Source organism: Nelumbo nucifera, chromosome 8 (assembly GCF_055504915.1).
Source record: "Nelumbo nucifera cultivar China Antique chromosome 8, China Antique-T2T, whole genome shotgun sequence".
In the NCBI taxonomy this organism is placed as follows: domain Eukaryota; kingdom Viridiplantae; phylum Streptophyta; class Magnoliopsida; order Proteales; family Nelumbonaceae; genus Nelumbo; species Nelumbo nucifera.
In genome coordinates this window covers 48,516,347-48,539,005 of record NC_142656.1, presented here as the reverse complement: position 1 = coordinate 48,539,005, position 22,659 = coordinate 48,516,347, and the positions used below count along the sequence as shown (strand labels likewise).

The window sequence follows — 22,659 nt, the reverse complement described above, 5'->3', positions numbered from 1 at the left end:
ATACACCCTTATATGGATAAATTTCAATTCGAATTCAAATATAAAGTTAATATACATATCCAAATCCGATCTACCAATATCCTAATCAATTTGATTCGTTTGTAGCGGTGTTGACTTTCACGGAGTGCCCAGTTCATTTTTATTGGACAGCGTCGTGGCGCAGGGCTAAAACATAAATATATATATATATATATATATGAAGGGCTTTGATTTATTGTCATGACCCCACCAAAATGTTAAGGTTTTGATTTAATCATTTCAGCGCAACGCTATCGCAAATGTGGGTTGCCCGATAAAAAAAAAGTTGGTATTTCACGCACCCTATGTATTAGGGGTAAGGGTGCAAGTGTGGCGGATTGGGTCGGGTTTATAGTCAACCCAGGCCTGACCCTAAAATTTGGGCTTAAGGTTCGAGTCCGAGGTCAAGCCTAATTTTTCCAATTCGAATCCAGCCCGCCTTGTAATTTGATGCATTTGGGTTGGACTCGGGTCCTGTTCGGGCTCGGGTTGATTAATGAAACTAGTCTAAAATTATACATATATAGATATATGTATGTAAATATGTATGCAAAATATCTATACAAATATGTATGTATATATATGTAAATATGTATGCAACATTTACATATATACACATATATATGTATAATTGTATATAATTAGTCGGGTTTGGGCTACCTAAGGGCTAGGCTCGAGCCCGGCCTGAAAAATAAAAAAGCCCGACTTCTTGGGCCTGAGCCCAGCCCAAGGATGGAAAATCCAAGCCCAGCCCATGTAAAATTTTGGGTTGGGTCAATTCAGGCTCGGGCCGGGCCCGCCCAAGTTGCACCCCTAATTAGGGGTGAGCAAATGAGTAGGTTCTACCCAAAATCGAATGGAACCGATCTTGAGCCGGTCTTGAACCAACCCTACCCAATCTATTACAAGGTAGAGCCTGGTTCCAAATTCTTGGAACCGACCCCCACCCAAGCCAATTCCAGGGTCTAGGGGCTTATCCTATCCGAATTGACCAGATGAATCGGCATTAGTGGAACAAACCTTGCTGGAACTTGCCTTGAAATAAACCCCTAAATACTTCTGGGGATGTGAAGATTTGAATCCAAGCATTCATGGTTATAAAGGCCATGGTATCACTTGACCATTGAATTACTTAAGTGATTTGATCATTTGTTTTCACTAGCAAGCGTGCACATGACAATTCTAAATGATAATTATGATTGTAATAATGTATATAAAAATTTTTATAAATATATATATTTTGTTTTTTGTTTTTTATTATTAACGCAAATTGCAAAATATAAATCTAATTACATAAATACCTCATTCAAATATGTGATAGTCGGATCGAGTTGTGAAGTTTCAAGTATCATTGACAGGCCTACCTACTTGATTAGATTCTTCTTTTTGTAATATTTTATCTTTTTGATGTATCTATTTTTTATTGACTTATTAAAGAAATGTAAGATTTAAATAAAAAGAATTAAATGAGGTGAAAAGTAGCAACTAAATTTATAATTTAAATCTCGCAATTAAATAGGAACAAATTTCAAGAAAGGGTACTTAGCCAAAAGTTCCACAATCTTATTAATATTTTTAATAGTAGTATAAATATAGAATTATAGATGTGTTCATCAATTTTTGTAATTTTGTGCATAAAAATAATTCTGATATGTCACACTTACATTTTGTTTAATGTGAAAATTATATAATATTATACATGTACCTGAATGTATTTTTGAAAAATTTATGTATTTTTTTGTTTTATTAATTTTTATTATTTATACCTAAAAGTTGAACTATTGATCTTTGCCAAATAGTAAAATAATTTTATTTTTGTGTTTAGATTATCTATTTCATTTTCATCATGAATAAAAATAATTCTTATTTATTACACTTATTTTTTTAATTTGATTAACAAACATATCATATATGTGTTTACATTTTTTACATTTTTGTAATTTTTCATATTTATTTATATTTTAAAAATTTTATTACCTAGCTATGACTAAATAGGTTGATCAATTTGATTTGGATGGTTAAATTGCTTAGCCACCACTTTGATAAAGAATGTTTTTGTTTTTTAGTCAATTTTAAAATATATGTGTTTATATTGTTAAAAATATTGACATAGATCTAGTTAGTAGCATTTATCGGTGAAAAAATAAGTTAAATATAAGATTTTATAAGATAAAATGGGAGTTAATACCTTAAGTATAAGAGTTAATGAGAGGAGATTAAATGAAGTGGAAAGTAATAATTGAAGTTACATTTTTAACCTTTACAATTAGAGATTGACTAAATAGACAAATATGGACATTTTAGTAGTGATTAAAGGTGTAATAAAATGACTTTTATACTATATTTCAAACAAAAGAATAGAAGGTAACTTTAATTCAAAGAAAACTTTGACTTTGCATCTACACTTTTATATATAGTATAGATTTTAATATTTGAATGTGTTAGAAAGGTAATATTTATAAAATTTAAATTTAATTTATATGTTTTTAACCATGATAATCTACATATTAAGTTATCCAATTTAATCAATAAAGATAATATAAGTTTTAAACTATATATTATTATATTTATTAAAAATCAAACTTTTAAAAAATAAGTTTTTTTTTTTTTGTGAAGGGAGAGAGTAAAAAAGTATAGATTTCATAGATAAATTTTATAACCAACCCCGGAACCATCAAGGCTAAAACTAACATTCACAAGATAGATTCTGATTCCAAAAACCTAAAACCAAGATAGATTCTGATTCCAAAAACCTAAAACCAATCCTATAGAATAGGTTCCAGTTTGTGCTGGAACGAAACCGAACCGGCCCCTGCTCACCCCTAATGTGTACCATAACACCGCTGGTAGGCTATTGTGTCTCTCGTGGTCATCTCCAGTGGAGACTGGAATCCAAATCTTGTGGACAGCATTTATACAACAGTAAGATAGTTTTGTTGGTTAACAAAATGCCACGTCATCACAGCTGCGAACCTACGTGTCACCTATCAAACAACACCTTTTCAAGTCGACTCTGTGTCTCGTCTTCTTTCTACAAAAATCCAACACTATGACCGTTTTCCTCTCACTTTCTCTCCCCTTGAGAAGTCTCACTTTCCCACAAAAACCCACCTCGAATCTCTTCTTTTCTACTCAATTTCGTCTCTCTTATCAGTCCCAAAGCATGAGTTCTGCTTCGCAATCTGAACCCAAATTGGGTTCCAAGGTAACCTTTCAGGTGCCGGGGTTAGACTCCAGTGAAATCGATCGTATTGCCGATGCAACATTTCAGAGGTACTCTTCTCCAAAGTTGCAGAGAAACGGTTCTGGGGTTTCCATTGTCTGGTTTAGGAATGATTTGAGGATACTGGACAATGAGGCCTTGTATCGAGCTTGGGCTTCCTCAGAGGCTGTCTTGCCGGTATATTGCGTCGACCCTCGGCTCTTCGGAACAACCCATTACTTTGGATTCCCTAAAACTGGAGGTATCTGGTTGTATTCCATATGTTGAAGTAGTGCAAGAAGCTAAGAATTTTCATGATTTCTATCTAGAAGATAATCCCACTGCCTCACTAGACTATGTTATAGTGATTTAGATGAAAAGGGTTTCTGATTGAATTTTACTTGGATAGTTCTGGTTTGGTTTATTGATTCTGTAAATGGATCCCTTAGTTTGCCAAGTGATTTTGAGCTTCTATGGAAGTTGTTACTTCTGCTCTCGAATTTGTTAGAAATGCTGCACAGTATTGAATTATTTGCAGTTTTTACGATTTGCAATTCGGAGAATTTGTAAGGTGAGATTATTGATTATTTTCGCTAATTAGTGCAATTTAAATTGTTGTTAAACTTTGAGGACCCAAATATGTGCTTTTATTGTGTTTCATTGGAAAAACAATACTTTATCATCCTCATTTGGGATGCAATACAGGGCCATTGCTAGCAATGTGTCTTGGTATCCAGAGGAGCAGGATTGACCAAATTGCAAATTCCAGCAAATCATTATAATGAGCGTTTGTAATCTTACCAATGAAATGTTCAATAGACAATAACTCCCCAACATTTGTACAGAAAACAGGGAAAGGAAAAATGAAAAATAAAATCAAGTGGTGTGGAAAATGAACCTTCAAATCTGTGAAGAAATTACATATAATATCTCCATGAGATTCATAGTAAGAAAAATTGACCCATAGTTCTATGTATAAACAGAAGTATAAACCCCTTACAGGATCTCCTTAAGATTGTTTAAACCTATCTCAGGTTAACCAACTTAGTCCAATTTCCACTGAGTAGCTATGTTTGTAAAGAACTAAATTCTAAAAATGGGTTGCAGGCAAAAACCATGTCGAGCTATCTGAGTCACTTTATCTTGCCAGAGGATATATGATGATATTTAGGACTTACACAACATTAGAACTACCTAGGTTTTAGGATTTTGACCTGGTCCACCACAATGACTGTACTTCTTTCAACTTTAGCATGAACCAATGTTGAAAATTTGAATAGATGGGTGTTGTTTCCCCTGCCTTACATTTGATTCTCTTTGCATTACAATGTCCTGTATGCCATACAATAATATTAACTAAAGCTATGGCAATTATGTGTTACATTTGAGTCAAACTTTTTGAAGTTTATAAAATTGTTTTTGCTGCATGAATAATGGCTTTTGTACATATATTCCATATATTTATGTAAGGTAATCCTTTCATTCATAGATGTTGCACTGTTTGATTTTCTTGGCAGCTTTCAGAGCACAGTTTTTGATAGAGTGCTTGGCTGACTTGAAAAAGAATCTGATGAAACACGGTTTGAACTTGCTCATACAGCATGGAAAACCTGAGGATATTCTTCCTTCAGTTGCAAAAGCTTTTGGAGCCCACACAGTTAAGGACTTTTTTTTTTTCATTTTTCACTTCGATTTAAGCTAGACATGGACATTATTCTATATTCAACTCTCTTTTAGAACTTGTGCTATGATCAAATCAGTTGTTACGAAAGCAAATCTTGAGGCTTTCTGATCAAATATTATGGTATATCAGGTTTATGCCCATAAAGAAACTTGCAGTGAAGAGTTAAATGTTGAGAGACTTGTGAGCAAAGGTCTACAACGTATGGAGTTACCAGGAGTATCTGGCAATCAAAATGCCAAAAACCCAAAGTTGCAACTCATATGGGGGAGTACTATGTACCATATTAGTGATCTCCCATTTAACCCAGACAGTTTACCAGATGTATATACCCAATTTCGTAAGGTAAAGCTCAGAATCATGTCTGCTTTGTTGAAAGTTGTCTTGAAAACATGCACAGTAATCCATGCTCTGATGAAAAGAGAGTTAAATGAAATCTCTGTTGATGCACCCAACTTACAGTCTGTTGAATCCAAGAGTACAATTCGAGGTTGCTACAAGCTTCCAACAATGCTTGGACCACTTCCAAGTGGCAGCTTGGATGAATTTGGTGGATGGGGATCTATCCCCTCAATTCATGAGCTTGGACTCCATCAGGGAAAGGCAAGTTAATGTGCTTTTTCTTTCTTTCCTATATCTTTATCTGGTTAATAGTTGCATGATGCATTATTTATTCAGTAGCTTGCTTCTAATTGTCTAATCAAATTGACTTAATTAACAATGAGAATTAGGAGACAAGAATTTGACTTCTTGTTATGTCTTTGATGCAGAGAGAAAAAGGAATGTATTTCATTGGTGGTGAAAGTGCAGCAATGGGAAGAGTGATTGAATACTTCTGGAAAAAGGCAAGGATACTTTTTTGAGTTGTTTTCTCATGCTTATTTGTATAAACTGCATATTTAGATATATATTTTTTGTGTAAATATTATGGGAATAATATATCTGCTTTTTATGATGCATGAACTTTTGAAAGATAAAAAAGATGATAAATATGGCAAGGATATTATAAAATGCTAAATTAGCTATATTTGGTCTCCTCCAAAATAAACAAGGCTAGTAAAATTTAACAAGGCCATTAATGTGTTAAAGGGTGACGACAGTGCTTTCTGAAATTTTCAGCTTGGGTGTTCTCTTACAATGTAACATCTAGTATCTTGGTTTTGCCTTATCAGTTATCACTTCAATAATATGGTATTAATATTCTGTATGGCATTAGGATTTGTTAAGGGTTTACAAAGAGATAAGAAATGGAATGTTAGGACCTGATTACTCAACAAAGTTCTCCCCATGGCTTGCTTTTGGATGTTTATCTCCACGTTTTGTACATGAAGAGGTTGGTAAGGTCTATCGATCCTTTGCACTAGTTTATCATGTAACCCCTATCGTATATAAGCAGATGTAAGCTTATTATTAGAGGGTTCCATTTCATTTATTTAGGTAAAGAGATTTGAAAAGGAGAGGGAAGCAAATAACTCAACATACTGGTATTGATTTCACCATCAATGTTATTGTCAAATTTTAGTTAAATGAATACTTTGAGGTGTCTGACGTACATTTGTGTAAAGATGTTGTCTTCTACTCTTCCATGTTTATGTTGAATTGACCTTTATTCAACTCTGCTGATTCAGTAGTCATTGTTTCAGGGTTCTATTTGAATTGATCTGGAGAGATTATTTCAGGTTCCTATCTATCAAATATGGAAATTCTATTTTTCATTTAGGTAACTGAAAGCAATATTCAAGTTTAAAATTTTACAACGTAACCAACATATATAATGGAGAAAAGCACTTACAGTGTATGTTGATATGTTTTCAGGTGGCCCAAGAAATGTGGCATCTAAGTGGAGCCAAGATCAGAACTTGTTTGAAGCCTGGAAAGAAGGCCGCACAGGGTATGCCACTCTTTTACTAATAGTTCTCTTCATCTTAATTTTGTTTGTAAAGTTTGGAAGTCTTATATTTGATCCATCACACTAATGGATGGACTTTGTGAATTGTAGTTACCCTCTGATAGATGCAAATATGAAAGAACTAACGACCACTGGTTTCATGTCAAATCGAGGAAGACAGGTAATCCTAAATTGAATGTTGAAATATTTTTGTTTTCAAAGGAAAATTTTCTGCATTATGGAACAAATTGACAAAAACTTTACTTTAAAATTTTATCTGAAAATTATTCAAGATGCCCAACATTTTTCAAAGCTGAATTAATTCTAATTACTAGAAAATCAAAGGTTTTTACATGAAACTTGTAATTTTCATCTATCAACCTATGGGGAGAGGTTTTGTTTCATGGGCTGAGTTTGGAAGGAGTACAAATACAAATATGTAGAGTGCAAAACCTTGTATTTTGTATTATTTTGTATGTATTTGCACTGTACATATTTGCATTTGTACTCCTTCCAAACTCAGCCATACCAACAAGAATGGCTCAAAAATAATTTAACATAAACAAAACTCCTGAAAATTATACAGATTGTTTGTTCTTTCCTTGTCCGGGACATGGGCATTGACTGGCGTATGGGAGCTGAATGGTTTGAGACTTACCTCTTAGATTATGATCCATGTTCAAATTATGGAAATTGGACCTATGGTGCAGGTGAGTCATTCATGCTTCATCTATATCTTGATGTCATTCACCATTTATATGTATACTTGATTGTTTATACATTGACAAATATTATTGTTACAGAAGCACTTATATATTGATAAATGCTTTTTATACCCACTAATGCATGAGCATAATTGCTCATGTATATACATATCATGTGATTAGAAATAACTATTAACTTGTATATTTATAAATGAGTTTTATACTTTTATTAATATCTATATACTACTTGTATTTGGATTTTAAACTTGATTTCTGAGTGATGGTAACTTAGTAGTTAATACTAAATGACTTCCTTCTGCCACCTTTTACACTGAAGGAATAAAGATTAATATCTATATGCTACTTGTATTTGGATTTTAAACTTGATTTCTGAGTGATGGTAACTTAATAGTTAATACTAAATGACTTCCTTCTGCCACCTTTTACACTGAAGGAATCTTTATCATTGTATGGAAGTTTTGCACTCACGTCTGCTTGCATATGCCACCATTTTATCATCAGTTCATGTGTATAACCCTATTTGCCTGGAGGTTATCCATCCGATTTATGGTTAGTTAATTTCCCGTTCGATGAGTACCTGGGATCCTCTTATTCTTGGATTTTGCTCACTTGATTTTCCAGTGATGGGAAACTGACTCTGAATCCCTTCCCTGCAATTCTCCTGGTCATTGTTTGAAATTTTTTGTGCTTTGTCCTTAATATAAAGGCCATAAGTTTCATCAATAACTCGCTTTTTGATTCTGTGCAATGGTGATTAAAAAGTAAGATATTTTGTGTATTTTCTCTTAATTATTGCATTTCAAATTCTCTGTGCCAAAATCATTCTTCTTCCTTCTTAATAGGTGTAGGAAATGACCCAAGAGAGGACCGCTACTTCAGTATTCCAAAGCAAGTAAGTAAACCAGATATTCATATTTTCTTTTAGATCAATAGAACGTTTTGGGAACTGAAGTGCATTAACATCTTTGTTGAAGAACATTGATATCTACTACTGAAGATATTTAGCGTAACTAGTAAACTCTGAAAATATTATTAATGAGTTACAAAATCAGGCCATGAACCAAAAAGTTACAAAATTTTCTGTTTCTCACACCAAATCTCAGCTTTTATAAAATTACAAACTTGGCTTGTAAAATCTTGATATTAAAATCTCTAGTGTCCATTTGGTTTGTGGGAAAAGAGGTCTGCCCAGCTGTTTGGTTGGGTGGAATGGCGTTCCCTCATTTGATTCCAATTCCCATCTGAACCCAAGTTTCTAAATATCGAAGCTTTTTTTTTTATGTTTTACTTTTTTTTTTGAAATCGGTTCAGAGGGGCCGGTTTAAGGCCCAGCTACCCTCTGAACCAGTGGCTGACCTGATACAACCCCTGTAGGGGCATATCGGGAAGCCACCGGCACAATACTTATCGGACGATATGGGTCGGTACGTGTTGATACTTTGGACCCTATCTGAACCAAATGAGGGCGGGGGGAATGGGGAATAAGGCAATTCCAATTCCAATTTTTTATTCCAATTCTCACCGCAAACCAAGCAGACCAGTTTTTGTAGGGGAGAGGCATACTTTCAAGTGGGAATATACTTTGAACATGATTTTCCAAATTCGTACAGGACACATGATTGCTTGATTGGGTGAAACTTAAATAAAAAATGGCCTTCAGTTTTTGAAAATCTAATTCCAATTCTTGTTGCCACCAATATTGTATAGACTCTCCAACATTGATGATTGCCCATGTCAGAGTCCTACACTATGGATTTTACATAACTGAACAGCCATTAATAAGGATGAATGCCATTTTTCATTTCACAAGAAGCAACAGTTTTTGCAGGTATATAATGTCAGAATTTAAAAAAAAAAAAGCAAAAATTGAACTATCCTAATGGTATAATAAACTTTTCCACAGACGTCCACAAGGCCATGTTTTCTCGATTTGCTCAGCCTCCTAGACACATTTTGCTCAAATCATGTTTTAGATATTCAGTCACTCATCCTTTACAGGAAATCTCCAACCACCAGACTCTGATCTGACACTAGTTTTTCCTCTTTCAGGCACAAACTTATGACCCTGAAGGTGAATACGTTGCCTTTTGGTTACCAGAGCTACAAGCACTCCGGAACGACAAGAGAAACTTTCCTGGCAAAGCATACCTGCAACAAATTGTACCTCTGAAATTTGGTAGCACCAATTTCAAATCCGGTCATCCTCGTTTTAAATCAGTAAGACAGAATAAAGAGTACAGGAGATGATGTATCCCATTGTAACTTCAAGTTGAATTTAAGTCCATCCTTGTCTTTCCTTTTTTTTTTTCTTCATGGGATAATATTGTATTAGTTTTCATTGATCTTTATAGGATAATTTAATTTTTACCAAGTATTTTGTATCAATATTGCAAGCTTGTAACATAACAATTTCTTTCACCTAACCCCAGGCCAGAGGAACCAAACAGTTGATGAGCCAAGAAGTTGGATTCCTGTGCGTGTGTGTCAGTGTGTGTGCGTGAGAGAGAGAGAGAGAGAGACCAACATAGAAAGAGAAACGAAGAATGAATTCCACAGTAGGAAACAGAACGAAACCTAACAATAAGATGCACCAATCTGAGCCCAAAATCCAAAAATTTTATTTGGCAAGCCTTTGCATCTCAACCAGATGCATTTCTTTGTTTTATGTATACGGAGAACCTACCAGCCAGAGACAGCCTTATGTACAAGACGCCCAAGACCGAAACCAACTCCATGGTGCAATAAAGGACACTTTAACTTAAAATGAACTCTGTACATGATCATAAAACCTGCACAACTTGGATTTGCAAAAACCTGCTGTCTCTCATACATGGATTAGTAGGTGGATAGAAAAATTGTTTCAAGCCACTGTCAGGATGCTTTGCCTCCTTTGGGCCCTATCAACAGCTGTACAGAAGCCTTCAATTCGAATAGGGCTCGGAGAGATTCTCTGTTCGCGGAACCGGGCATCTTGAATAAGAGGGTTGCTTGCACGGACAGGAGGGGAAACAGAGTAGACAGGTGGTGATGCCTAATAAGTAAAAGTCAGATGATATGAATTACCATTAGTTCCATAGGCAAGAATGTTCACATTCTGTCAAGCAAATTGTGTGGCCGCTACAACAGGTAAGAGAAGCATGCTAAAGAAAGGAATTCTGTGTGTGTGTGTGTGTTGGGGGGGGGTGGAGTTGGAAGAGGATGTTAGCACTTAGCAGAAACTAGAACCATTTAAGGGCATTTTTTGTCAATATGCTTTGGTAAAGGACAGAACAGCAGGGTTATCTTGGTCAATAAAGTTCCTGCTATTTTTTCCTTACCCAGGTGTATTGATAAAAAGCCCTCAATTGGGGCCGGTTATCCTCCACTAGGTACTGCTTTACTGTTGATGCAACTTGCAAGAATGGACCAATTCTCCAACATGGAACATGTACAATCACAGATATATGCCAGAATTGACACTTTATTCCCCCACTATTACCACAAAAGCAACTAGTCATAAATTAAAGAAGCATATTTGGAGTAGGTTGTATCAACAGACCTTGCTGAAGATGATATCTGAGAGCTCTGCACTTGCTTTCATGTCAACCTCCTCTACACATAACCTGTATTTATAATATTAAAATCAATAACTAATCTTTAAGGAAATAAGAAATGGATGGATAATGCAAAGTTGCAAACAAAAGCTTGTAACAATAGAGAAAAATGTTATTATAGTAGAACTTTTCTTCTTTTGATGAGATGGTAAAATAAAAAAAGGCAATTTATAATGTAAGAGTTCTTTATTGGTAGCAATAAAAGGAGAACCTTTCTTTTCTCTGTTAATCAATGATGGATAAATTTGTACATCAATAAGAGAAAAAGAATAGCATTGCATATCATCAACCGATTAGAAAAGGTAGGGCTCTTGAAGTAGTTAGGCTAGGTATGTTGTTTATTTGTCTTATCTATTTATTTCATTTTCCATGGTTAGTAACAAGTTCCATTTAAGTGTTGAGTAATACTAAAATACCCCAAAATATAACTGATGAACCACACTGAGAATCTGCCTTAAATATGAACCTCTAATACCTTGAGAAAGGACAATTCTCATTTGTAAAAAAGAAAAAAAAAATCCAACATAAATCAACACCCACAAATTCAGAAGATGATTAACCTTTAAAAAAAAAAAAAGAAAAGAAACATCAAATTTCGACACTCCATGGATGATTACACCATAGACCTAAAACATAATATTGGACCTTGGTACAGGACATATTTGTGAGGACCACAAAAGAGATAAATCTCAACTCTTACATTTCTTAATACAAAGATCAACATGAACAATGACTGGAATACTGTTATACTCCTAGGTCCTTCAAATGACTTCATTTATCACCTTACCCTTTCTAGTTTTTCCACTCATCCATCTTAACATATGCATTTCCGCCAACTCATTTTTTAGACATGTTGTTTCTTGACTGCACAACACTCTACTCCATACAGCATTTTTTTTGACAAGTTAAAAATTTTAGCAATAAATAAACTTGAGGCATTACAAACATCCCTCAGAGAGGCATGAGATGCGACCTCCCAACAACGGTAAAAGTTCACAAATTATAGCTGAGCCCAGTACAATGAATCCCTGTTCACCCCTTGTTTATCTAGACAATTGGCCATTGCATTTGCTGACCTCCTCACCCAATGTGCCATCAAATTCATATTCCTTGTTAACAATTTGAATTTCTTGAATTCATTTCTGTAGCACCACATAACAGACTATTCTTCAGCCATCTGATAATCACCTTTCTGAAATACCATGGAGTTTTATTGTTATCTTTCAGCCATCTGATAATCACCTTTGCATCTCCTTCAATCAACAACTTCCTGATCCCTATTTTTCATGCCTTTTGGACCCAAAAAACAGCAGCCTTTAATTCTGCACCCATCATTTTAATCTAGTTATACTCCTAGGTCCTTCAAATGACTTCATTTATCACCTTACCCTTTCTAGTTTTTCCAATCATCCATCTTAACATATGCATTTCCGCCAACTCATTTTTTAGACATGTTGTTTCTTGACTGCACAACACTCTACTCCATACAGCATTTTTTTTGACAAGTTAAAAATTTTAGCAATAAATAAACTTGAGGCATTACAAACATCCCTCAGAGAGGCATGAGATGCGACCTCTCCCAACAACGGGGAAAGTTCACAACTTATAGCTGGGCCCAGTACAATGAATCCCTGTTCACCCCTTGTTTATCTAGACAATTGGCCATTGCATTTGCTGACCTCCTCACCCAATGTGCCATCAAATTCATATTCCTTGTTAACAATTTGAATTTCTTGAATTCATTTCTGTAGCACCACATAACAGACTATTCTTCAGCCATCTGATAATCACCTTTCTGAAATACCATGGAGTTTTATTGTTATCTTTCAGCCATCTGATAATCACCTTTGCATCTCCTTCAATCAACAACTTCCTGATCCCTATTTCTCATGCCTTTTGGACCCAAAAAACAGCAGCCTTTAATTCTGCACCCATCATTTTAATCTAGTTATACTCCTAGGTTCCTTCAAATGACTTCATTTATCACCTTACCCTTTCTAGTTTTTCCACTCATCCATCTTAACATATGCATTTCCGCCAACTCATTTTTTAGACATGTTGTTTCTTGACTGCACAACACTCTACTCCATACAGCATTTTTTTTGATAAGTTAAAAACTTTAGCAATAAATAAACTTGAGGCATTACAAACATCCCTCAGAGAGGCATGGGATGCGACCTCTCCCAACAACGGTAAAAGTTCACAACTTATAGCTGGGCCCAGTACAATGAATCCCTGTTCACCCCTTGTTTATCTAGACAATTGGCCATTGCATTTGCTGACCTCCTCACCCAATGTGCCATCAAATTCATATTCCTTGTTAACGATTTGAATTTCTTGAATTCATTTCTGTAGCACCACATAACAGACTATTCTTCAGCCACCCCATTACCATCTTAGAATCTCCCTCAATCAACAAGTTTTCTAAGTTGAGCTCCTTAGCAACTTGAACTCTCTGCAAAACAGCAAGCATTTCGGCTCTAACAGAATCCCCTACTCCACTGCTCCTGATAATAAAGCATTGGCATTTCTTCCTCTATCCCTCAAAACCCCTCCTACTCCAGATCATGGTTTAAAGTATGGCTACACCCAAATTTATCAGCAGGGGTGTATCAATACTTTTTTACCCCATGCTTTTTATTTTTTAGTTTTTTTTCAAACTCCATTCTTACACATGTTTTTATATTATTTAATCAATAAAAATATTGATTTCCTGAAAACACCTTTAAATAGGTGTATCGGAAACCCAAAGATATGATATGATACGCCCGATACATATCGTATTGATACTTTGAACCTTGCTCCAGATGGACCTGGATTTCCTAGGCTGCTCTTATCTAGTGATTTTTTTTGATAAGTAAAAGGTCATTAAAATTTCATTGAAATCGATAAGGATAAGCAACTATTACAAGCTTCCTATAGGGAAGCGTGAGGTGCAGCCTCACTCTTAAAGAAAAAAACAGCACAAGATTTACAATTGAGCCCAATACAACCGATCCCTAATTACCCCTTGCTTAGCTAAAGAATCAGCCAATGCATTACCCTCCCCCCCCCCACCACCCATTGTATAACCAAATGCATCTGTTGTGTTACCATTTGAGCTTTCTTTATTTCATCTCTATAACACCATATCACTGAACCCAGATCTTTTATCCAGTCCATGACCACCTTGGAGTCCCCTTCCATCGCCAAGTTCTCCAAGCTCATCTCTTTTGCAATCTGAACACCTTACAGGACTGTGTACAGTTCAGCCTTTAAAAAGTCTCCACTCCCCACTAGTCCTAAATAAAGTGCTACCATATTCCCTTCCTTATCTCTTATTGCTCCTCCAATTCCAGAAGGACTTGGGTTGCATTGACTACTCCCATCAAAATTTAATTTCAGAAAACCTTCATTGGGAAGTGTCCAAACCAACCTCCTTGTTTTAGCCTTCTTCACTGAACTAGAAGCCACTGAAAATTAGTTCCTCCAAATATCATCTAAGGAGAACTGTTTAAACAAATCCAAAGTTAGTAGTCAATGTATTACCCTAGCCATTACACAGTCCATAATTTGTTGTTTGCTTCTCTCCTCTTGGAAGATCCTAGCATTTCTTTATTCCGATAAAGTCCAAATTAGTGCTGCTCCAGCTCTAGTGCACCTCCACATTATTCTTCCCCCTCTCTTTGGCCAAGAAAAAGTAGATGGATCAAACAATATCTTAATCTCCATTGGCACATTCCTCCTTCACCCAAACAAAGAGAAAAACCAATCCCAAATATTTGCAACAAAGGAACGGGAAATTAGTAAGTGGTAACAAGATTCACCATCGGATTTACAAAGAGTGCACCAATTCGGGGAAATACACAAAAAAGACCTCTTGTTTTGCAAGTAACCCGAAGTGTTAATTTTCCCATAAACCACTTCTCAACAAAAAAGCCTCAATTTTAGGGGGAATTAGCTGACACCAGACTTCCTCAAAAGGAAAGGATTGAGGGATAGGGGGCTAGTAAAGAGAATAAAAAAAAAGAGGTAAAGGAAAAGAAACCTTAGAACTTGGGCACAAAACTCTTCCATCCAGTTTAGAAGGTTATAAGTAGACTCTATCAAGAAGAAGTAAAAGCTCTGAGAAACAAGTGACTTCATCATCCCTCAATTCCCTTCGAAACCCAAAATCCCAATTCTTATCTAGTGAACTATTCTAATCATCGTGCACTTTCCTCTTGAAAAACTCTAGCATTCCTTACCTCCCAAACTGTCCAAATTGATGTTGCCTTCATACACCTCCCAAACTGACCCCCGTGCCACACCCCTCGAGGCAAGCCCAAACAAGTCCACATTAGGTCTTCAATTTAGTTCTCACACAAAAAATGATGATTTTATATGTTTAACTGCTTTTTAACAAGATATTTTATTAGAATGAATGAATGAACAACATTACCAAATTGGGGGTAAAATCAGGAATGTAATATGTTTTACATTACATTAGCTACTTGAAGTAATGCAATTGAGTGAAAAAGGAGATTAGAGGTTTTACATGCTTGAAAATGTTTTATATGTTTGATTTTATTTTTAAATTCTCATTTGGATATGCTTTACATCTTATGTTTATGTATTTTAATTTTAGATAATAGGTTTTTTAAAACATTTATTTTAAAATTTAAGTTTATATTTTTTATTAATATCATGTTTAATATTTTTTTATTATTTTTTTATTTTTTATTTTTTTTATTTTTTGGCTTTTTTTTATTTTTAGCATTTTTTTTGTATTTTTGTGCCTTGCATCAAAAAGGCGCGTGCCTCGCCTTGCGCCTCAAGCACAAATTGACCTCTACGCCTTGCGCTTTTAAAACACTAGTCCTTCCTCTTTTTAGGCCAAACAAAATCATAAGAGTTGAAAAGCATTAAACTCCATAAACAAATTCCCCTAACATCAAAGCAAAGAGAAATACCAATTCCAAATGTCTACAACAAAAGGACAAGAGATTAGTAATGGCAACGCTTCTCACTATTAGATTTGCATAGAAGGTACTAGTTTGGGGAGATGCACAAAGGTCTTTCTCTTTTGTAACTTATTCATAGTGTTAATCTTCCTATAATAAATTTCCCAACAAAAAGTGCTGATTTTACGAGGAATAGGCCTACACCATATTAAACACCTCTGAAATGGGAGATTGACAAAGGGACTTAAAGGAGGCACAAAAGAAAAGACCATTAGCATGGGGGACCCAAATTCGTCTATCTTGTTTGTCAAGATCCAAGCAAACTTTAGGAAGGAGAAGCAACGGACTATCTATTGACATGAGCTCTTCATCCCTTAACCCTCGGCAAAAACCGAAGTCCCAATTGGAGCCCAACACTTTTTTGTATAAGGGTATGGAGAACAAGGCAGGGAACTACTCCTAAAGAGAAAGGTTACCAACCCAAACATCTTCCCAAAAGTAAACAAGGTCCCTTGAGCACATATTAAAGTACCCCCCTCTCAGTTCCCATAAGAAATCCCTTTGTCACTTTCTCAAACTTCTTTGCCTCCCTTTCTGGAATTCTAAACACTAAGAGATAACAAATTGGCAAATTAACAAGTGTGGACTTTATACCACCCAACAAGATGTAACTCCTCCACACAACCAATCTCGTAGTGCACTTTTCCAAAATTGGGTTCCAAAAACTGATTTCCTTGGGATTCTCTCCTCCATACAGCATTGCTAGCCTTACTACTATTTTATAGAATTTCCGTTTTAATCTTAAGTGGTATTCGCCTATCAATATCACACAAGACTATACATGCACCCTACCATTTTGCCCATAATCATATAAAAGTGCATATCATATTTCTAAATTAACCAACAATTAACCACTTTTATATAAACACAACAATCTTAAAAGTGATTAGCAGGGGACAATTAATGACCTCTCTATCTTGGCTCATTCATGAATTTACTTGGACTTGCCAAGCTCATTCAATTAGTTAGATATCATAAATAGAAATAAGCATCTCAATTGGGTCAACAATGGTTCTTCCCTACACGGCTTGCATCCCTTCGGAAAAATGGATGATTTGAACCCTCTAAATTGGAGAAACTTTAGATTGGCTAATGTTTCAATTGAAGATCCCCCTAGGATACCTTAGCCCTATGGCCATCCTTAAATTACAAATTTCTCTAAGAAAGATCAACAGCCTAAGTTTTCCAAATTTTCTTATTTTCATGCCCATGGTTTGAGCTTTTCCCATTAATATAGGGTGAAAAGTCTAATGCTCAAGACCCTTATATTACCATGTGGAAACTTTTTTATGAGTAAAATAAATTTTTCTCAGATTAGAAAAAAGAATCAATATATACAAAGATGCCATGTACCCCCAAATAATGGACCCAATTTCACCTTCTCCAATCGGAGTTCTACTAGCTGATTTGGCTTTTGAGTAGTTTAACATCTTATCCAAATGAAATTACTTGACAAAATGGCATCATAATAAATATATTGGACTTGAGAAGTTAAATATGGTAGGCAGAGCAGAGTTAAGAAATATCATTATTATATTGCATTTATTTCCATTTTGAAATTTCAAATGTGTTTCAACATAGTAGGAAAGCTAGAGCTGAGATATCAATATCCAAGGTCTTCCACAAAGAAAATAGAAAAAAGGAAACTACAAATGACAGTTCTTTCCCACATTCCATGCCTAGGACCCTTTATATATCAATATCCAAGGTTTTCCATAAATTCTAGAAAATTGAACTATTGCCACAAGGATCTCCTTCAAAACTTGGATTTCCATTTTCACATCATGAGGCACCGTTTCCACAACCATCAAATCCTTCATCTCTTTCAGTACCCAAATCAAATGAATGTTTCCTCCTGATTTCATCCAATAACATTGGCTGTGGAGGAGGAAATGAGGAGCTTGATCTTCTTTAATTCTATCCATGTTTAGGACACAACATGCATCAAAACTTAAAGGAAGTTTTGGCACCAAGAGGAAGAGATCTAAGAAGATATGATGTGCACAAGTTTTTCTTTTTATTTGTTGGTTTAAAGATCTTACAGTTAACCATATGAACCACATCTGGTACAAATACTTCAGAATAATCTGGATTATATAATGATTTCTCAGCTATGATTTTTTTCTTTTTTCCTTTTGATAAGTGAAAAAAAGTATTATTACTATGAGTGTGAGACACCCTCAAAAATATTTACAAAAAAAAGTTATACTATAGCCTGTACATTGAAAACAAAAACTATCAAAAATAGTAATATCTTTAAAAGATTCAATTTTTTTCACTACATAAAAGATTCAACTTAACTCCATAAATCAAAACCGGTACAAGACTCTAGCCCACGAAATTAGTGCCCATTCAATTTTGTTAACAGTTCCTCCAGTGAAAGACTTCCACCCTGAAATACCCTACTATTCCTCTTCAAAAGAAAGCCCACCCACTCTCCAAGAGGATAACAGGTCAGCCACAGTCTGATGTACCACCCACTATCTATGAAAGAGCTTACATAAATGGCCCCAAATCATTTAAGTGAAAAGGAAATCAATAAGCAGATGACCTGCCAATCAGCTTACTCATCGCATAGGCAGCACAAGTTATTAATATTCATCCGTTTTTCAACAGAAAATCCAGTCTGAATCTGATATCCCCCAAACAAAGAAAATAATCCTAGAAGGAAACTTACTTGCCAAATCCAGCTCCAAGAAATCTTCTGAAGCTCTCCAATGAGTGTGTGTTTAAACCGTTATCATACAGATGAATCCTTATGCAGATTTTTCAGCAAAAAAAATGTTTTTTTTACTTTTTATCATTTTTCTATAATTATTTGGAGCATGAATGATTGTACCATTTGTACAAAATTCTTACTCTCTATGAAATATTATTTTTTTTAAATATCATAACCAGTGCATGTCAAACCAATCAAATCTAAATAAGTTGCTATTTATCATGGAACCTCAATCTCATCACAAAGCTGAGCCTCATCCCCATGCACAATTTCAGAGATGAACTAGGAAAAGCTCCATTCCTTGATAACCCTACTTAAGCCACTAAAATTTTCTTTAACAACTAAATCACTAGAGCAACTAGAATATAAATTCCATGTTATTAACAAATGTCACCATTAAATAGGCAAAAGCAGTAATTTAATAGGGTAAGGATAGGTTATCAAAACAAACTAATAGGGTAGAAGAGGCAAACCACATTTGTCGTCTCATTGGTTTGGGGCAGGTAATCACTTCATTCTTGCTCAAGCATTTTTCCACCATTATAGCTGTCCTTAGTTCCCTCAATTCAGATATCTCTTTCATCAATTTCTCCTCATGCAACTTTGAGCTCACTGAATAAGATTAGACAGAACAGATAACTATCAGAACAATAGATTGTAACAAGGAAATCATGATTTATATCAACACTTTCAGCAAGATTACAGCATAATGAACCCAATCCAAGTAACATAAACCTTGTGAATTCTCCATCAAACTTCTTGAAGCCATATGCAGAAGTAATCTAGAATATTCAAGACTGCGATGCTGCCTCCTGATGCAGTCTTCTGCATAGAATGAAATAATTCAATCAGTAACCAAATGGAAAGTCACAATACAACAAATAAACAAACAAAAATTTCTTCATTTGTATGGTTTCTAGATGGATTTCGAGAGGGAAATCAACAGCAACAATTATTCTATTTTTCTACAGATCAGAGAAAGTAAAACCGAAGAGTCAAGAAAACTATTATATAAATGTATTCCCCGCTAGAATGTAAGTATGTAACAGGTGGAAGCTAAAGATGACTAAACAAAACTTCCAGGCGATCTATAGGAAAAAGGAATTAAACCAGAAGATAAGGGTAACTCCTATTTATAATTAAAAAAAATGTATTTCTACCAACTGTTTCAATTCAGAATTTCTATGCAATTCATTGAATTCAATATGAAGATTGAGAGTTACCACCCTCGAAACAAAATGTTTGTTTTATTATTTTTCTAGCATAAAAATGTTCCTTTGGCTCCAAACTGCAGAAGTTGGATTTTAATTGACACCGGTTTCATACAAATTTTGCAAGTTCTTGAAAGCATGTAGCAAAGTGGAAAATCTAAGATACCCTTGAGACATCCCTAGGAAACTAATATACTACAGAATTATTATTGGGAAAAATCGATGATGTCGGAAAGACATGATAACAGAGAGGCTTTGACCAATCACCCTCCCCCCAGGGTGAATTTTGATGAAAACCCACCTGATTTGAAGAAAAAAAAAATTAAACTAAACTATTTAAAAATTGTTGTACTTTTTTGACACTTTCGCTAGACTTCAAATCTCTGGCACTTTAGACATTAAAAAAAAAAAAAACGACGGCCCTAAAAAAAAAAAAAAAAAAACAGAAAACAAACCATCTCCTTCCCGCATAATCAACGTACCTAACCCATAAAAATAAAAAATATATATATGGTTACCTGAATATGTCGATGTCCTTTAATATGCGACAACCAATTATTCAGAAAATGAAAACGGAAGACACCAGATAAAACCACAGAAACTTCTGCGAAGAGATAGATCTGAATCCTCTTTTCCTTCGTGTCCTAATCAGTAATCACAACCTCGGCATAGAAACCAGAACAATTTCTTTAATTTAAATCTAGATCTCCAGGAACAAATTCCCGGATTTCTAACCCAACCAAGCACTGAGATCAGAGGATCGAAACGCTAGTTTCGATTCCTCTGAAATCCCTTAAAGCAGCAGAGAAAGAGAGAGAGAAGAGAAGAAGGAAACCTTTTTCTCTCCTACTTTACTCCCGCTGGCCTCCGCTGCTGCAAAAGAGAGGAGACGACAGGTATTGTCAGGTGTATTTATTCAACTAGTATTTTTTAAATGACGCAAATGCCCTTCGCCCACGGCAAACATGCCAAAAAAAGTTATAAATAAATAAAGAAAGCCACGCTGGATAGATAAGATTGGGATCCCGGGGGTTTTTGTAAGGTACTTTTCCGTTGGACTTAAACGGAAGCTACAACTTTCCTTATGTATCAAGATCGAACTCTATATGCGAATCGGACGGCAACATGTCAACCTAAATGTGGGACGGATGTGTTCCTAGATGACGTGTTATTTCATTATTGGCACAACATAAGAAATTGGAAATGTTGAAAAACCCATCTCTTTTTTCAACTGTACACGTGGCCACGTGAGACGTGTATAAGTTTGTAAGTTTGTTGAGCGGTTGAGCCTTTGGAGCGGGTGAGAGATCCAACCGGGCGGCCGGGCCATTTACATTCCCGACTGAATTAGAGAAGGCGCGGAATCAAACCAAAAAATTGGAAAACAAGTTGGAACAATTATCAGAGCCAGGTTTCGATCCTGGGACCTGTGGGTTATGGGCCCACCACGCTTCCGCTGCGCCACTCTGATGGTTGTTGCTCAATGCGTAGTCGAAAATTTAATAAATATATCACAAGAAGCGTTTAGTGTGGTAGACAGGTACATTAACATGAGGCAAAGATTAAACGCATGGCCAAGAATCCCCTAAATGATGTATGGCTCAAATTAACACCACGTCATCCTTAGATGTGGCATAAGTAGAATGAAATGTTTAGGAATCACTCCTTAGCCCAAAATAGGGAATAATTTGTTAACTGAAAGTTAAATAATAGAAACACATAAGAGTATATAATTGTTTTATATTTTTATTTTTTAAATAATTAATAATTATTTATATTTTATATACTAGGGCTGCCCAACAAACTTGACCCAAGATGGTCAATTTCTACTATTATCAATTGGCTTTGATTCAATAATTCCCAAGGTTGGACCAGTTTCGCTTAGGCCGTTTCTAAACCAACTAAAATCAAAAGACATAACCATAAATATATATATATATATATATATATATATATTTTATATTTTAAATATAATTTTTTAATATGGAAAAGTGGGAAAATCCTCACATTTCTTTAATATAATTTTTTAATTTTTTAATTTAAATTTAATTTTTAAGTTCAAATATTTTGAACCGATTAACTAAATTACGAAACAAAAAATCGACCCAAACTGATACAACCCGAGTGCGCCAGTTTTCACAAATGGTTAGTTGGTTTTGGGTGACCAAATCCCCAACCTAACCAGATCAATTTGGTTGGCCAAACAGCTTCGACCAAACCGAATCAACACGTGAACACTCCTAATTTTAGCTAAATTAATAGTTTAATCTCTAAAAAATATTAGTCAATAACCTATAACAAAAATACAATAAATACAAAAAGTACAATAAATTTATTTTTGTTTTGTAAAATAAAAAAACAAAAATAAATTTATACATAATTATTGAAAATATATTTATCACAATAAACAATAAATCATTACTAAAATACAATAAATATTAATTTTAAGATATAAAATTATATAATAAATATAGATTAAGAGTTTAAAATTATTATTAATAAATATTAATTTTTTGAAAGTTATTCTCTCGAGTTATCAATTGATATATGTGAAATTAGTTATTTATAATATTATTTAGTTATTTAAATAATATCATTATTTAAATTTTAAAATATTAATTATTTATTAAATTTAATAAT

General features: G+C 34.7%; 2 protein-coding genes and 1 non-coding gene across 9 annotated transcripts; 1 reads left to right on the top strand and 2 right to left on the bottom strand.

Annotated features, from left to right (window-relative positions):
• The first annotated feature begins 3,051 nt into the window (after window positions 1-3,051).
• CRY3 (cryptochrome 3) lies at window positions 3,052-9,885 on the top strand. 2 transcript variants are annotated; one of them, XM_088892785.1, is made up of 13 exons: window positions 3,052-3,482; window positions 4,738-4,877; window positions 5,034-5,246; window positions 5,364-5,508; window positions 5,676-5,746; window positions 6,118-6,234; window positions 6,339-6,385; window positions 6,545-6,621; window positions 6,717-6,792; window positions 6,901-6,970; window positions 7,376-7,499; window positions 8,357-8,406; window positions 9,564-9,885. In XM_088892785.1, exons 1-13 carry the CDS (start codon window positions 3,068-3,070, stop codon window positions 9,759-9,761), a joined length of 1,743 nt encoding a protein of 580 aa, XP_088748911.1. In that variant the 5' UTR covers window positions 3,052-3,067; the 3' UTR covers window positions 9,762-9,885. The 2 variants fall into 2 exon arrangements, with proteins under 2 accessions (XP_088748911.1, XP_010277229.1); XM_010278927.3 differs by having other exon boundaries at window positions 3,053-3,482; window positions 5,364-5,504; window positions 5,672-5,746.
• LOC104611729 (uncharacterized) lies at window positions 9,524-20,908 on the bottom strand. Of its 6 annotated transcripts, none has more exons than XM_019200156.2 (5): window positions 20,538-20,905; window positions 19,544-19,633; window positions 19,282-19,420; window positions 11,053-11,116; window positions 9,524-9,662 (listed from the first exon to the last, which is right to left on the bottom strand). In XM_019200156.2, the coding sequence occupies exons 2-5, from the start codon at window positions 19,575-19,577 to the stop codon at window positions 9,615-9,617; spliced, it is 285 nt and encodes a 94-aa protein (XP_019055701.1). In that variant the 5' UTR covers window positions 19,578-19,633; window positions 20,538-20,905; the 3' UTR covers window positions 9,524-9,614. The 6 variants fall into 6 exon arrangements, with proteins under 6 accessions (XP_019055701.1, XP_019055702.1, XP_019055700.1 ...); XM_019200157.2 differs by having other exon boundaries at window positions 19,285-19,420; XM_019200155.2 differs by lacking the exon at window positions 9,524-9,662 and adding an exon at window positions 10,111-10,545 and having other exon boundaries at window positions 19,285-19,420; window positions 20,538-20,908.
• A 510-nt stretch (window positions 20,909-21,418) lies between these two features.
• On the bottom strand, window positions 21,419-21,490 carry TRNAM-CAU (transfer RNA methionine (anticodon CAU)). Its single transcript has one exon. It is a non-coding gene; the product is annotated as a tRNA-Met (tRNA).
• Window positions 21,491-22,659: the final 1,169 nt, after the last annotated feature.

Bases quoted from the DNA above. Each gene is read 5' to 3' on its own strand.
- CRY3 (XM_088892785.1), top strand. From the start codon at position 3,068: ATGACCGTTTTCCTCTCACTTTCTCTCCCCTTGAGAAGTCTCACTTTC. The intron at 6,386-6,544 runs GTATTGATTTCA...TCATTGTTTCAG, and splicing joins GCAAATAACTCAACATACTG to GGTTCTATTTGAATTGATCT. The intron at 8,407-9,563 runs GTAAGTAAACCA...TTCCTCTTTCAG, and splicing joins ACTTCAGTATTCCAAAGCAA to GCACAAACTTATGACCCTGA.
- LOC104611729 (XM_010278923.3), bottom strand. From the start codon at position 19,577: ATGGCTTCAAGAAGTTTGATGGAGAATTCACAAG. The intron at 19,421-19,543 runs GTTTATGTTACT...AATCTTATTCAG, and splicing joins TTTGATGGAGAATTCACAAG to TGAGCTCAAAGTTGCATGAG. The intron at 11,117-19,281 runs GTTTGCCTCTTC...TTATAAATACAG, and splicing joins CCAATGAGACGACAAATGTG to GTTATGTGTAGAGGAGGTTG.